Source organism: Polypterus senegalus, chromosome 4 (genome assembly GCF_016835505.1).
Source record: "Polypterus senegalus isolate Bchr_013 chromosome 4, ASM1683550v1, whole genome shotgun sequence".
Classification (NCBI taxonomy): domain Eukaryota; kingdom Metazoa; phylum Chordata; class Cladistia; order Polypteriformes; family Polypteridae; genus Polypterus; species Polypterus senegalus.
The window spans coordinates 81,894,208-81,908,641 of NC_053157.1; the positions used below are offsets into that span (position 1 = coordinate 81,894,208).

The following is a 14,434-nucleotide window of genomic DNA, read 5'->3' on the forward strand; positions in this document are numbered from 1 at the left end:
TTGTGTGGGTTTTCAAAGCGACTATCCTTCCTGATTTACTGAAGCTTAGTTCTACATTTAATTGATGTCTATCATCAGTTGAGATGATTTCCAGTTTCCTTTGCATTGTCCTCTGACACACACTTGCCAGATGATCTACATCAGCCCAAATAACTTTAGTTGCATGCTTAGTAATCTGCTGGAGCAATTTTGGTTTGTCAGACTTTTAAACCAGGCATTGAAACTGAAAGTGATAAAGGGCCAGGATCATAATGTGGTAAAAGGACAACGTGAGGTTGTTGTCTACTTTAAATAGTTGATTTTACGCAGTAGACATAAGCACTGATTGCATTTAGAGAATTTTTTTTTGTATTGTCATCTAGTGGGGACCCCCAGGGTGCATACAGCCGTCCTAACCCAACACAGACAGGCAGAGACACGAGTTCCAGCACACAACGCACTTTATTTTTAGTGGTGGAGCACTTTTTCTTTGCTCCCACAGCACATAACAACAAAGCACGGCACAGTAAGCTGTTTCTTTCTTCTTCCTCTTCTTTCTCTTTCAATGTTGCCTCCACTCCTCTCCTAGCAAGCTTTGTCCTCCACCTCCTCACTCTGGCTCCTTGAATGGAGTGAGGCGGCTTCTTTTTTCAGTTCCTGGGAGTGCTCCAGGTGCCTCATTTGTATTACATGGAATCACTCTCAGGTGTGGTGGAAATCCACTGTAGAGCTCTGTAGCGCCCCCTGGCTGCCCCCACAGAACCCAACAGGGCTGTACCAGACTCTAAATCCCAGCATGCCAGAATTCGTGGTGTCACAGCCGACCAGGAGGGCTGCCCTCTAGTGTCCCAGGGAAGGTAGTGCCTTGGAGATGCTCTCTCCCCCGGTCCTTTCATCCTGCTGGTGTCTCAGTCTGGTAATGGCCGGGGTTACCTGTCACACTAGTTAGTTCGTAAGTATTTATATTATACCTCCTCCCCTTGAACACATATAGATTCCTGTCCCTTAAAATCAAATCTCATTTTTTGGTCTGTTTTACATTCAGAGTGAGATAGTATTTATTGCATATTTTACTGTTCAGTTTGCTTGATTTAGATAGTGGCTTTCACCAATCCCAGATATACGTCCTATGAGCATGGTGTCATCAGTTTACTTGATAATGGAGCAGTGGTCATTGTTCTGTCTCAGGTCACAAGTGTATAGTGTACGGTAAATAGTAATAGTTATATGACACATCCCTGCAGACTTCCTGTGTTTGAATGAATGACTTTTGCAAAAGTGTCCTGTACTTTAACAGTCTGTGAACAATTTGGTTTTAACACCCATACATCTATAATGAGCACCTGAAATTTTTAACAGGAGTAAAAATAAAAGTTTTTTTTGCAGACCAGTGTAATCACTATATATTACGGATATCAAAAACACTGTAGATTAAACATACAAATTAAGTTTGAGACTAAAATCCTCCTTGATAGGAGATAAAATGACAACAAATTCTGGCATAAAATCCATGAAATTGAGTGGAATTTAACCAACCTGATGGTGCTATCTCAAAGTGAATAAACCAAAAGTATCTCATCAGTCTGATTTCCAAGTTTGAGGCGGAGAAACCACCTTCCTGTTGAACTTGTAATCTCATAAAATGGACACTGGTAATTCCTTGACACTGTTAGTGCTCATCAAAAGCTAAAGTAGTTCCAGCTGTGGTAAAAGATGGTGAAGTCCAAAGAAAAAGAAGCAGAGGAAACTGAGATCCTAAATTGCTTGTATATTTTAAATGAAACAACCTGGAAATTAGTTTTTGGAAACAAGTCCCACCTTAGATTGTTTGTATGTGTCAATATTTGCAGAACCCATTTCTTTCTTTTTCCTCTTCATGCCACATCATCCTTAATATCAACAACAGCAGCTTCTGCTTCTGATAACTAGTTGTCAGTTGGACATACTGCATATATAAAAGCACAATAACTAGCTGTAAAACTAAACAGACCAAATCTTCTTCTTTTTCTTTTGGCTGCTCCCGTTAGGGGTTGCAACAGTGGATCATCTTGTTCCATATCTTCCTGTCTGCTACATCTTGCTCTGTCACACCCATCACCTGCAGCTCTATCATTTACATCCTTCTCCCAATATACTCATCATCTCTCCTCTGCACATGTCCAAACCAATGCAATCTCGCCTCTCTGACTTTGTCTTCTCTGATTTACTAATTTCTAATCATGTCCATCCTCGTCACACCCAATGCAAATCTCAGCATTTTTAACTCTGCCACCTCCAGCTCTGTTTCCTACTTTCTGGTCAGTGTCCCAGTCTCCAACCCATACTGTATAACATACATGATCTCACTACCATCCTGTAGATCTTCCCTTTCACTCTTGCTGATAACCGTCAGTCACAAATCACTCCTGACCCCCTTCTCAACCCATTCCACCCTGCCTGCACTCTCTTTTTCACCTCCCTTCCACATTCTCTGTTACTCTGTACTGTTGATCCCAAGTATTTAAACTCATCCACCTTCACCATCTCTACTCCCTTCATCCTCATCATTCCACTGACCTTCCTGTCATTCACACATATATATTCTGTCTTGTTCCTACTGACCGTCATTCCTCTCCTAGTCTAGAGCGTATCTCCATCTCTCCAGGGTCTCCTCAACCTGCTCCATAAAGATGACAATGTCATCAGCAAACATCATAGTCCAAGATGACTCCAGTCTAATTTCGTCTGTCAATCTGTCCATCCCCACTGCAAATAAGAAAGTGTTCAGAGCTGGTCCCTGATGTAATCCCACCTCCACATTAACAGACCTCACCACTGTTACACTTCCCTCGTACATATCCTGTACAACTCTTACATACTTCTCCTGACTTCCTGACACAATACCACAACTCCTCTCGAGGCACTGTCATATGCTTTCTCCAGGTTCACAAAGATACAATGCAATTCCTTCTGGCCTTCTCTATACTTCTATATCAACATCCTCAGAGAAAACATTGCATCTGTTGTGCTCTTTCTTGGTATGAGACTATACTGCTGCTCACTAATCATCACCTCACTTCTTGACCTAGCTTCCACTACTCTTTCTCATAACTTCATGCTGAGGCTCATCAATTTTATGCTCCTGAATTTACTACAGCTCTGCACATCCCCCACTTCTTCTCCACTCCTCAGGCATCCTCTCCCTCTCACTTTCCAAGATTCCATTAAGCAATCTGGTTAAAAACTCAACTGCCATCTTCCCTAAACACCTCCATGCTTTCACAGGTATGTCCTTTGGATCAATGGCCTTTCCATTTCATTCTTCATCCTCTTCATAGCTGACCAAATAATTTACATAAATAATTTAGCCCTGCTACCAGATGTGGAGATAGAGAAACATGTGAGTAAAAATGATGCAGCATAATTACTGTCTTTGTCTTTCTAAAAATGTCTGGCTGTTAGAAATAATCTTGTAATAAGGTAAATTCATTTATATTATATTGACATTGTTATGCAAATGGTAATTAGCTGACATATTATTTGGCATGAAGTATTAATCTGTGCTGATTAATTATTTGCTGTCTTGTTCACTCCTTTTACTGTTATCTTTGCTTTACCAAGAAGATGTCACAAGATGAGAAAATAGTCAGAAATTAATCTATGTGAAAGGGGACTTCTGGCAACTGGATAGAATGTTACTAGGGTTTCTTTAGCACCATTTCCCTGTCTCTGTAGCTCTGAATGGTCTACATCAGATTGTGTCATCTAAACCTTTAAATGGCAGCTGGGATTCCCAAAGGAAAGCCATTTCATCAGTGCTGTCTATGTATAATTGTAGACATCTTAACCACGATACTGGATAGATAGATAGATAGATACATGTAAATTTCCTTGCATCCTATGCTTGCTTAGATAGATAAATTTGTAATGCTTTTTTGTACCAAAGGGAAATTTAGCTTTTACAGTGGCTTATGGAATATAGAAATATTTTAGATGCCTAGCCTTTAAAGTGTTTATCAGGATTGAGGGATGCAGGGGCAGCTGGTGTTTGGTGGGCTGGCCTGGTGACCTCAACACCTTCATATGAATTCCAAGTGGAGGTTTAATGGCTGCCCCTGACAGAACATACACAGTTAGGAATAAAAGGACATCAGATATCTAGCAGAGACTTTGGAATGCAATAAAATGGAAGCAAGAAGTATTCACTTGTGAAAGCAAAACATTATCATGCTGTGGAAGACTGGAAAAAAGAAAAAAATAATTGTATGTCATGTTTTTATCCTCCTCTTCAGATTTATGCTTTATAAAAAGAGTTCATGCCTACAACAATATGACTTCAATTTCAATATTTATTCAATATTTATATTTTCTTTTGAGCTGAAGTCAGTGCTATATAAATCAAAATGAAACAAGACTCAAAGTAGCAGTAAAATGAAAGATTGTATGACAGTCTGTAGGATCCCCTCAGCGTGTTGTTGCCCAATTGAACAAAGACTGACAAACAACAGGAGTAACTGGCTGTCTTAGACAATGGCATACTACATGGTAATAGCCAAAGGTTTTCCATTTGAGAATATAATCCACATTGCACAGATGTCTGCATTGTCTCTTCATGTGGATGTTATTATTATCAACACCACCAAGGGAAAAGTAATGACTCAATAAATATGACTGCCACTAAAATCTAAGATGCCTGAGCTTAACTGAAATGTATTTGGTAATGCTGAGCTGACATTGGCTAAGTTGTCTGCCCATGATCTAAATTCAGATCATTAACCAGTTATTCATGTAAGGCACAACAAATCTTTGTAATGTGGAATATTTTGAGTTATGTGATGTTACAGGCTGATAAACAATCTGTAAGAGCAGCTGTTCCAGGACTTCCAGAACCTCCCATAAATGTAAGCATTTTTATAACCATTATTAGGATCAACATACCAAGTTTTTTTTTTTTTTTATATAATTGACAATCACATGCCTGGGATATTTTTGATGTACATTAAAAACAGCATGTGCCCAAACTTATTAAGATTTCATCTTTTTTTTCAGTCTTACTTTTATGAGGGGCCCAAAGTGGGGCTTTTTTATAGTGGTAATGAGAGATGGACACTAGCCATTTGCTCACCTGGCTAAGCTCCCCCTTTCTAATTCTCACAAAAACTGGACCACTGTTTCTGGGTGCTACTTTATGTTTCAAAGTATACCACGCATGCTAGGATACAATGCATTAAACGAGTTTCTTATTAAAACTGATGTTACTGGCATGAATGCATGTTTTGGTATAAAGTTATATAGGTACAATTGAAATATATATATTTTGTATTAAGGCAATTGTAATTTTCAACAAGGGTTTAAATTTTAGACTAAACTTTTGAAATGTTTAAGCAAAAATGATAACTGGAAAACAAAATATGTTAAAATTCAGATGAGTGCATCCGCTTTTAAAGCAATTAAATTGAAATGTTTATCTCACAAAACTTTCAATCTATACATTCAAATGTTATAGATTTGGAAGTAAATGTTTTCCTTTATTGCTTATTAACAAAGTAAAATTGACTCACAGTTTATAGGCATAGGTCCTAATGATTTTCTAATATTTGCACACCTGAAACTGGAATTGTACTTTTCAAATCTTCTTACTCAATGTGAATTTAAATTACACTCCACTGTGACTAACCATATGCTTTAATTCACATTGGTTTTCAGCCTCCCATAAGGAAGGATGACTAATTTTACTCTTATGAACGGTCTTGTTCCGCATATAGCATGTGGTGTTATAATTACGACCTGAGGCTGCCTTACAGCTGTGTACAAAGCTCAAATAACATACATTTCAGGCCTCAAACACACTCCACCAGGGACTTTGTTGTAAACCCGTATCAGCTAGTATGGGAATTAATCTTACTGCAATGCAAGTGAGAGTACTCAAGAGTTGTTTTGCAACTTTTTCCTTGTCTTACTGATTAAATAGCCCTTCACTGTGAAGATTGCAAAGACCTGAATTTTGCATGCTGCTCCCTTAACGTATCGTCTAAAGGCCCATTAATATAACAGACAATCTTTAATTTATTTGTTTTTTACTCCACACACAGCAGTATTCAGTTAGGCCATGTAAACAATTGATAGCTACCATACATTGGCACTCATGGGCAATTATGAGCATCCCAGGTTTTCAAATGTCAGATATGAGAAAAAAGGAAAGTGGAGAACTTTTATACTGTATTTACTTTTTGCATTCAACTTTAAAGAGTGAAGGAATAAAGTTTACTAAAGACTTATTCTAAAAGGCAGTATAATCTCATTAGGTCAGGTCAGATTGGTAAGCATGCACCCACCACACAGCGAAACAACTCAGGATCTTGGTTGGCAACCCCCCAGACACACATGTATCCATTCCCACTCTCCAGAAATGACCACACAGCAAATCACCTAGAGTTAAATTTCTAGTGCTAGTGTTTAGAGTTGACTTCTGAGAGTTGTTTTTTCATATCTTACACCAGACAGTGTTGATTCATTAACGAATAAAGTGTTATTTTGCAGTGTGATTAAAATACACTTTCACAGTGTGATGTACACTTCCAGGAAGTAGTACTACGTTTGGTCTGCTCTGCTCACTGAAATGACGACTTTTCCCACGTGTATGGAAAAGATAGTATGTTGTTAGTGTACTGATTTGTGTTTTGACATTTTAATTTAAAGTAAATTTATTGTAGTTAATATTTTGGTCAAAACTATGTATATTTGTTAATATTGAGTTGAGACATTTTCATACAAATGTCGCATTGGATGTTATTTTAAAAGATATTTTTGAACGAAGATGATGTTTTTAGTAAATGTTAAACCATAACGGAATTTTATGATACGAAGTTGAAATTGTATCAGTAATAATCAGCATTATTATTTTTCAAAGTGAGCATAATTGTAAATTACCTTAATTAGTTTTACAAACGAAGACGCCATATTGTGGCAAAACACGCTTTTTGTCTTGGTCATAGATAATTATACTTCTGTGAAGACGAATGTGACTGATTTCTGAGAGACGGTAACTGGACATTTAGTAAGTAACAGAATAAAAAATTGTGGAGATGCTCATTAAAGTTCAGTACGGGATACAAAAAAAATATGTTAAAGTTGGCAGGATGGATTACACTACACTGATTTTATTAAAGAAGGTGAGTAAAATGCAGACTCTTTTTGTATTTATTTTTAATGCATAACTACTATATTGAATTGACTGAGTTTTCAAAACAAGTGAATGTAAAAGTTGTGATTGTTTCTTTTACTTTATATCATTAAGTGGTGAAAAAGTTCGGGCTCCCAGAAGATCTAATTTTGCATGTTTGCGATGACACTGGAACAGAAATCAACGAGGATGTGTTTGGCGAAATAGTCAAGTTAAAGCCAGAAATGTGTTATATTGTGAAAGACGTCGGCGCTGGTAAGTAGAGTCCTCTGTGTTCCCACAGTAGAGTTTTGCGTCTATCGGCTTTTACTTATCATTGTACTGCGACAGCGTTTCAAGGTGATGCATTGTAAGAGGCTGGAAACGCCATTAGTGTATCGTGGCCACAAACTTTTGTGAATACTTGACTGTCAGGCTATTTAATTACAGAATTCTACTGTTTTACTAATGGCTATTAAATGTATCATAAACCAGGTTTCCATCCAGCGGAGCGGAGAAGTAGTGTGTTAAAGTAATGAAAAAGAAAAGGAAACATTTTGAAAATAACGTAACATGATTGTCAGTGTAATTGTTTTGTCACTGTTGTGAGTTATGAGTGTTGCTGTCATATATATATATATATATATATATATATATATATATATATATATATACACACACATATAAACATATATATATATACATATCCATACATATACTCATATATATATATACACAAACATATATACATATACATATATATATACATATATACACATACATCCACATATATATACATGTATATACATATGTACATATACACACATATATACACACAAATACATATATATATATACACACCCGCCTTAACTGTCAATCCCCCACAAACACAGTCTCTCGGAATTTGCATAAGCACAGCCCTTCACGTGCAATTTTAACTCTTTTAGGGCAGATATCGACTTTTGTCGACAGGAGGGGTTGAGGGCGAATGTCGACTAAAGTTGACATCCAGGGATAGAGGGCGATAATCAGCTATTAATGGCAACAAATGTCCCTGTCATGTCACAGGCATTCCCTCTGTGCTTGGAGGAATGCTAGACTCGTTGACTCGGCAGCTAATCCTAGCGTGTGCGTGAGTTGCGAAATGTAAACAATGGCAAGATGGCATCGACATGTGACAAGGGAGCGAAGTGAGTGCAGAAAAGAAAACACTCGGCAGACAATGTTTTGTGCATTATCGCGGAGTCGGACTCTGATTTTTCAGAATCAGATTTTATTGACAGTGATCAGGAGATCGAGCAAGAGAGTGAGAAGCCGGCATCAGCTGATCAAACACCAGCCGATGCTGAGCCAGCGGATCTGCTGCCAGTTGAGCGCTTTGCGCAGCCGATGCATCTACGGCAAGGTTCGCGTGGGATAAATCCACAGACATTGATCCGTTGAGAGCCGATCTGGCTGCTGGACTTCACAAGACGGCATGGCTTGCTGTTGGACACGACAGATCACCAGCTGCTGTACTTCAGGCTGCTCTCTCCTGATGTTGCTTTTCAGCTACCGTCAGACGAGATAAACAGGTAGGCAGATACATTTTTTGAATCGCGGGCTGCGTTTGCATCGCATTCTCGTTTTTCAAATTGTAAATCCACAACAAAAGACGAGATGAAGCGTGCTGTGGTATTACAAATAGAGATGGGACAGAACTGGTGATATAACTTCAGGGAGCATTGGTCCAAACGTGCTTTGTCCCCTGGTGGCTTTGGACAGGTTATGCAGCATGGTGATAGGTACGTGCTGCTGCAAAGTTTTATTCACTTCTGTAATAAACAGAAGCAAATCCCATGAGGTGAGCCAGGCTATAATGCCATGCATAAAGTTTCAGAAGATGAAAAGAAGTGACAATACGGTTTTCATGCGGGCAGAAAACTTGGTGGCAGTGGAATGGCACAATGGCAAAAGGGTGACTTGTCTCTCTACAGTACACACTAACAATATATGTGAGAAAGTGCAGCAACAGACAATTGAAAAGTAGGCACCAAAGCAACACGTATTGTAAGCAGTGCAATGTGGCAATGACTGAAATTGGCTGCTTTGAGCGAGATCAGACTTTGCAGGACTTTGCTGTGTAAAATTTATGTGATATGTATGTGAAATCATAGAGTATGCAGGCTCATACAACATGCAAGACAGTAATATTTGTCAAAAATAAATATTTTTTGTTGATTTGATATGTTAAACAATTGCTTTGTGTTCTTTTTTAAAAAATGTTAGTTTTTGGAAAAATATTCAGCCCTGGGAGATAAGAAACAAAAAGAAAATTAGCCCTAAAAGAGTTAACTTAGTTACAAAATGATCAAAACTTTGGTTTATATCCTGCGTCCTCTCATTAAACTTGTATCCCGCATTACCCATGAGCATGACAAATGCCAGCGGCAGCCTGTCTATGCACTTAATTTAAACTTTAGGTTTACACTTTTCTTTGTTTCCGAAGTAGCAGCACTCATGAATATGGTTGTATATGTCACTCGCTCGCTTCTTATTGTTTCGCTGCCTTCTCAATTATATAATACATGTTTTCTTCAGCGCTTTTTGGAGCACTTCCTGGTTTTCTACGTTGACATTTCACGTGATTACGTGGGAGGCGTGATGATGTCACACGAAACTCCTCCCCCACGGCTTTCAAGCTCAACTCCATTACAGTAAATGGAGAAAAATAGCTTCCAGTTATGACCATTACGCGTAGAATTTTGAAATGAAACCTGTCCAACTTTTGTAAGGAAGCTGTAAGGAATGAGCCTGCCAAATTTCAGCCTTCTACCTACACGGGAACTTGGAGAATTAGTGATGAGTCAGTGAGTGAGTCAGTCAGTCAGTCAGTGAGGGCTTTGCCTTTTATTAGTATAGATTTCCTTTGACACACTCATCCCCCAGCTCCTGCACTGACACACTTTCAGTATCTTCAGCAAGTGAGCAGGACATCGCCGAGCAGCAAAGAGGACGCAACTTTCACCTGATAGAGCCACAGATGCTAAAGAGGTATAGCAACATATTCATTTGTTTAATACATGATCATAATATTTTATATGTTCATTATGTGGTTTCTCATTATATATTTGTAGATACCCCAACCTTTTTTTAGCTTGTTAAAAACATTCTAATGAAGAAACCTGGCGGAGAAAAAATAATGCAGGAATACTGAGGGGGATAAAAGAATGCTCAGTGACTGCATAAGGAGGCAGCTCATCAACATGTTGGTTGCATCCATGACAGAAGAACAGGGGTACGACTATATCTTAAGTTACATAAATATATACTTAAATATAATGCCCAGGATAAGTGGGTCAAGAAAATGGATGGATGTATGCATGAGTGGATGTAAAGTAATGTCAGTAGATTAAACAGTTCCATTTAAATGCAGTATATTGTATATTTTATTTGCGTTTTTGTTTTACAATATTTCTGTTAGAATATAAATTTAAAATTTCTGAAGGTTCTCCACTTCTGTGGGTACTCAAGTTTTCTTTCCACATGATGTGCAGGTTAGACTAATTTTCAATTCTAAATTAGTCTATATTGACATGTTTGAACATGCCATGTGGTGCTTGGCAAATGTCTGCCATGTATCCAGTAAACCAGGATAGGCTGATCCCTTGCATTCCCAAATTGGATTTAGTGGGTTTGATAATGGATGTATAGATTAATGCAATAATGTGTGATCAACTATAAAATATATATATATATATATATATATATATATATATATTGTGAACGCTGGCCCCGGCACAGACAGACGGACAGCATATTTTTTCCCACACACCGTTTATTTACATACACTATATACAAGGTCTTTGCTCGCGTGCACCCCAGTGCCTTCTCGCACGAATTCCCCAAAAGTCCAGGCCCACAGTCCTCTGTGCCTTCCTGGCCGCCTCCTGTCCTCGCTCTCCAGCTCAGTCTGCTTCCTCCCGACTTCCACCAATGACTGGAGGGAGGCGGCCCCTTAAATAAGGCTCCCGGATGAGCCCCAGGTGTTCCGTCCTTAGCCACGCCCAAGCGTGGCGGAAGTGTCGGCTGTCTTCCTGGCAGCTCCCGGGGTGCCACACAAAGTCTTCCCCCCGGCACTTCCTGGTGTGGCGGAAGTGCCGGGCTCCCGGGATAATTAGGCACCGGGGCGCCGCCTGGCGGTGGCCACGGGTCCCTACAGGGCTGGGCTTCAAAGCCCTGTACCCGAGGCCCCTGCCTAACCAGGACGGACGCCCCACTCTGTCTGGAGGAGGCACTCGCCCTCCTCCGGTCCTCAAGCGTCCCGCCGGGCTCCAGCCCGACCGGCAACCGCACGGGATAAACCGGCATCGGGGCGCCGCCTGGCGGTGACCACGGGCCCCTACAGGGAAGGGCTTCCATGCCCTCAACCCGTGGCCCCCAACAGAACCAGGACGGACGCCCCCTCGCGGTCTGGAGGAGGCACAATATATATATATTTTAGACGAATTCCAGCAAAAGAAATAAGAGAAAAATATGCTTTAGGGATTGTTACTTTTTTTCCTTCTCTTAAGGATCCCTTTTCTACAAAAGGATATGTAAGTGACCAAAATCTTTTTTTTTTTTTTATTCTTACTGGCATGCAGTTTATTATGCTCTAAAAGATTTAAGAGATGGCATATATAATAGTTTGTTTGCTTTTTATTTTATTTTTTAAGGAACATTTTTATGATACAGAGAGTGGTACTGGTTACCTTGCTTGGCGACTAAAAATGGTGCAGTGCAAGACTTTGTTTCAAAGTAAGGAAGTAAAACAAAATAAAAATGGAGGTCCAAGTTCAGTGAGAGAAATTCTTTATCCAGAAGAACAGCTAACTGGAGACAGTTGGAGAGAAGCAGTATCTTTCCTGACTCATTGTTCAGATAAAGTACTAATTTATGAGAAAATGAGAAAAACATTTCAATACCACCAGCAACTGGTGCATATAACTAAGAGAAAATGACATTTGTACTTACTGTCATTCCTAGATTTTTGGATACAAAAGGCTTGGTAAGTTATAAGTAATACAAATGAAAACAATGAGCTGTAGAGTAACCTTTTAAAATTTTACTTATCTATCAATTTTATACATATACTCTGTAGTCAGTTGATTTTTTTTCTGTGTAACCTTTTATTTTAGTCAGTGTCATCTTGAAAGCATATGGTGTGAAATAATTGTCAAGTTATATGTATTCTGTTATAATGTGTTAAAGGTAAATCAAGATTTCAGTCTTTTATTTGGCTCTGACACATCTTCCAAATTGTTTGAGAAGTGGGATACCTGCTTTAAGTTTAAGATTAATAAAGAAGCGAGATCTCTGACAGGTCAGATGGCTGGTTTGAATATTCTGCTGAAGTGTGCAGAATCTACTTTTGATTTTGAAGATCACGGATCATCAGGGTTTATTGGTGAGTAGATGAATGAATAATGATAAGTGAAATGCTGGGTTGTTGTAGCAAATATCACCCCAACATCTGGAAATAAACATGTTTAAATTAAATACTTTGGTTAAACACCCAGTTTGATATACTTGGGCATTCATGTTTTTACTGTGGTATTTTTAAGAAACTAATAATATGAATTTTAAATCTCTATAGGTTGGGATGCAGACATGGCCTCAGTTTTATTATTAGTCTATCTTTTGCCACCACTGGCTGGAGGAAAAAAAGTGCCAAAAATCACCTCTAGTGGGGCAGTTGACCATATGGTACAGTTTCATAAGGTATTTTCTATTTTTAATATTAATGTATTGTAATGCATTATGTCTATTATGTTAGACACTTAATAATTGCTTGTATTTTTTTCTGTCAGTCATGCTACAGTATTGATGAACACCTCAGCCAAAGTGAAGGTCGCCAGCCTTACCATCTGGCAGTAGGAACAACAAAGGCCAAGATCCATGACTTTTATATTGTCCTAGACAAACAGCTTATGCCATGTCAGGCAAGAAGTTCTTTGGGAGCATTCAATGAGCTTTTTAAGATGCTCATTTTGTATTCAGTATTACCTATGATAAGGCCTATTGTATATACATTCTTGCAAACAACTGTTTACAACATTGATATTGGACATGTGAAGGAATCACCAAGGGTTAAAGAATTAAGAGCAAAAATATTGAATAATTAAACTTATTGATTGCTGTTCAGTCATCATAATGACAAATATGTTAAAGTGCTTTTCGTACTTGTTGTCATATGCAGATAGCAATACATTAATTAGGCATTTGAAAATAGCTCATGGATATTAGCCTGGTAAAAAGTAAAGACATACTTGTTCTCAAGAAGGATGCTCTCGGATATTTTACTCATATGCTGGATTTAGAAAACATCTCAATGTCGCCCATGTAAATGATACAAGACAATGTGTTTACCCTGAAATTACACATACATTGAATTCTTCTGATGAAAACCAATGTGTTTGCCCAGAAATTACAAATGTATTTAATTCTTCCAACAAGCATGATGCAATTTTGGAATACCTGATATAATTTAGAAATTACCTTGTATAATGTCTAAATTATTGTTATTTGGCCTATGTTCTATATAGAAATTGTTAGTTTGTTCATGATCTGACATTTCAGAGTTAATTTCTGCATGTTAAAAATATATTGTTTAGTTTAATATTACTGTACATAATAATTGGGATAGTTAATTTTTTTTTGAGGAAATAATAAGGCATATTGATGTGTAACTTACGTCTTTAGTTAATGTTTCAAATAAGATAAAAGTGATGGTGTAAATAAAAACTGTTATGGTGTAGGCCCTTTTTTTACTGTTTCAGTAGTTACTGTGAAAACCATCATTCTATGCACCAGCAAATTAGACAAAGCTAGTAAAAGCATAACTGTTTTGATGCAAAAAAAAAAAAAACTCCCCGCAAAACTGTACAAACTTGTTATAGATTTTGTTGGATAATTCCTAGTCCAGTGTTGACATTATTGATGGAAATAGCTTGTTTTGTTAAGTACATTGTTATTGTATTTTATCTTGTACATATGTAAGTATTGTAAATAGGATGGTGGTCATATAATATTTTGTTAACTAAAAGGTGTGAAGTAAAAATATGTCTCTAGTGTGGTGAAATGTCATAAGATTAAGAAATTTTCTTGCTTACATATACAAATACAGTATATCACTCATTAGTTCTCCTGAAATATATGAGTTTGGAAATAGATAATTATTTATATATAAAACAGTGTCATCTCTATCATCATTTTTCCTAGTACTACAGATATTTAAGGCAACTATTAAATGTTTTTTCTACACTAGAGAGTGAAATATGTAGCACCTACAAG

The 14,434-nt window shown here is 37.9% G+C and overlaps 1 protein-coding gene across 2 annotated transcripts; it reads left to right on the forward strand.

Annotated features, from left to right (window-relative positions):
- Positions 1 to 8,664: 8,664 nt before the first annotated feature.
- Positions 8,665 to 14,009, forward strand: LOC120527492. 2 transcript variants are annotated; one of them, XM_039750956.1, is made up of 4 exons: positions 11,622 to 12,149; positions 12,353 to 12,548; positions 12,738 to 12,862; positions 12,952 to 14,009. In XM_039750956.1, the coding sequence occupies exons 1-4, from the start codon at positions 12,099 to 12,101 to the stop codon at positions 13,264 to 13,266; spliced, it is 687 nt and encodes a 228-aa protein (XP_039606890.1). In that variant the 5' UTR covers positions 11,622 to 12,098; the 3' UTR covers positions 13,267 to 14,009. The 2 variants fall into 2 exon arrangements, 1 of the variants encoding a protein (XP_039606890.1); XR_005633342.1 differs by lacking the exons at positions 11,622 to 12,149; positions 12,353 to 12,548 and adding an exon at positions 8,665 to 8,694.
- The last annotated feature ends 425 nt before the right edge of the window (positions 14,010 to 14,434 follow it).

Bases quoted from the DNA above. Each gene is read 5' to 3' on its own strand.
- LOC120527492 (XM_039750956.1), top strand. From the start codon at position 12,099: ATGACATTTGTACTTACTGTCATTCCTAGATTTTTGGATACAAAAGGC. The intron at 12,549-12,737 runs GTGAGTAGATGA...AAATCTCTATAG, and splicing joins CGGATCATCAGGGTTTATTG to GTTGGGATGCAGACATGGCC. The intron at 12,863-12,951 runs GTATTTTCTATT...TTTTTCTGTCAG, and splicing joins ATATGGTACAGTTTCATAAG to TCATGCTACAGTATTGATGA.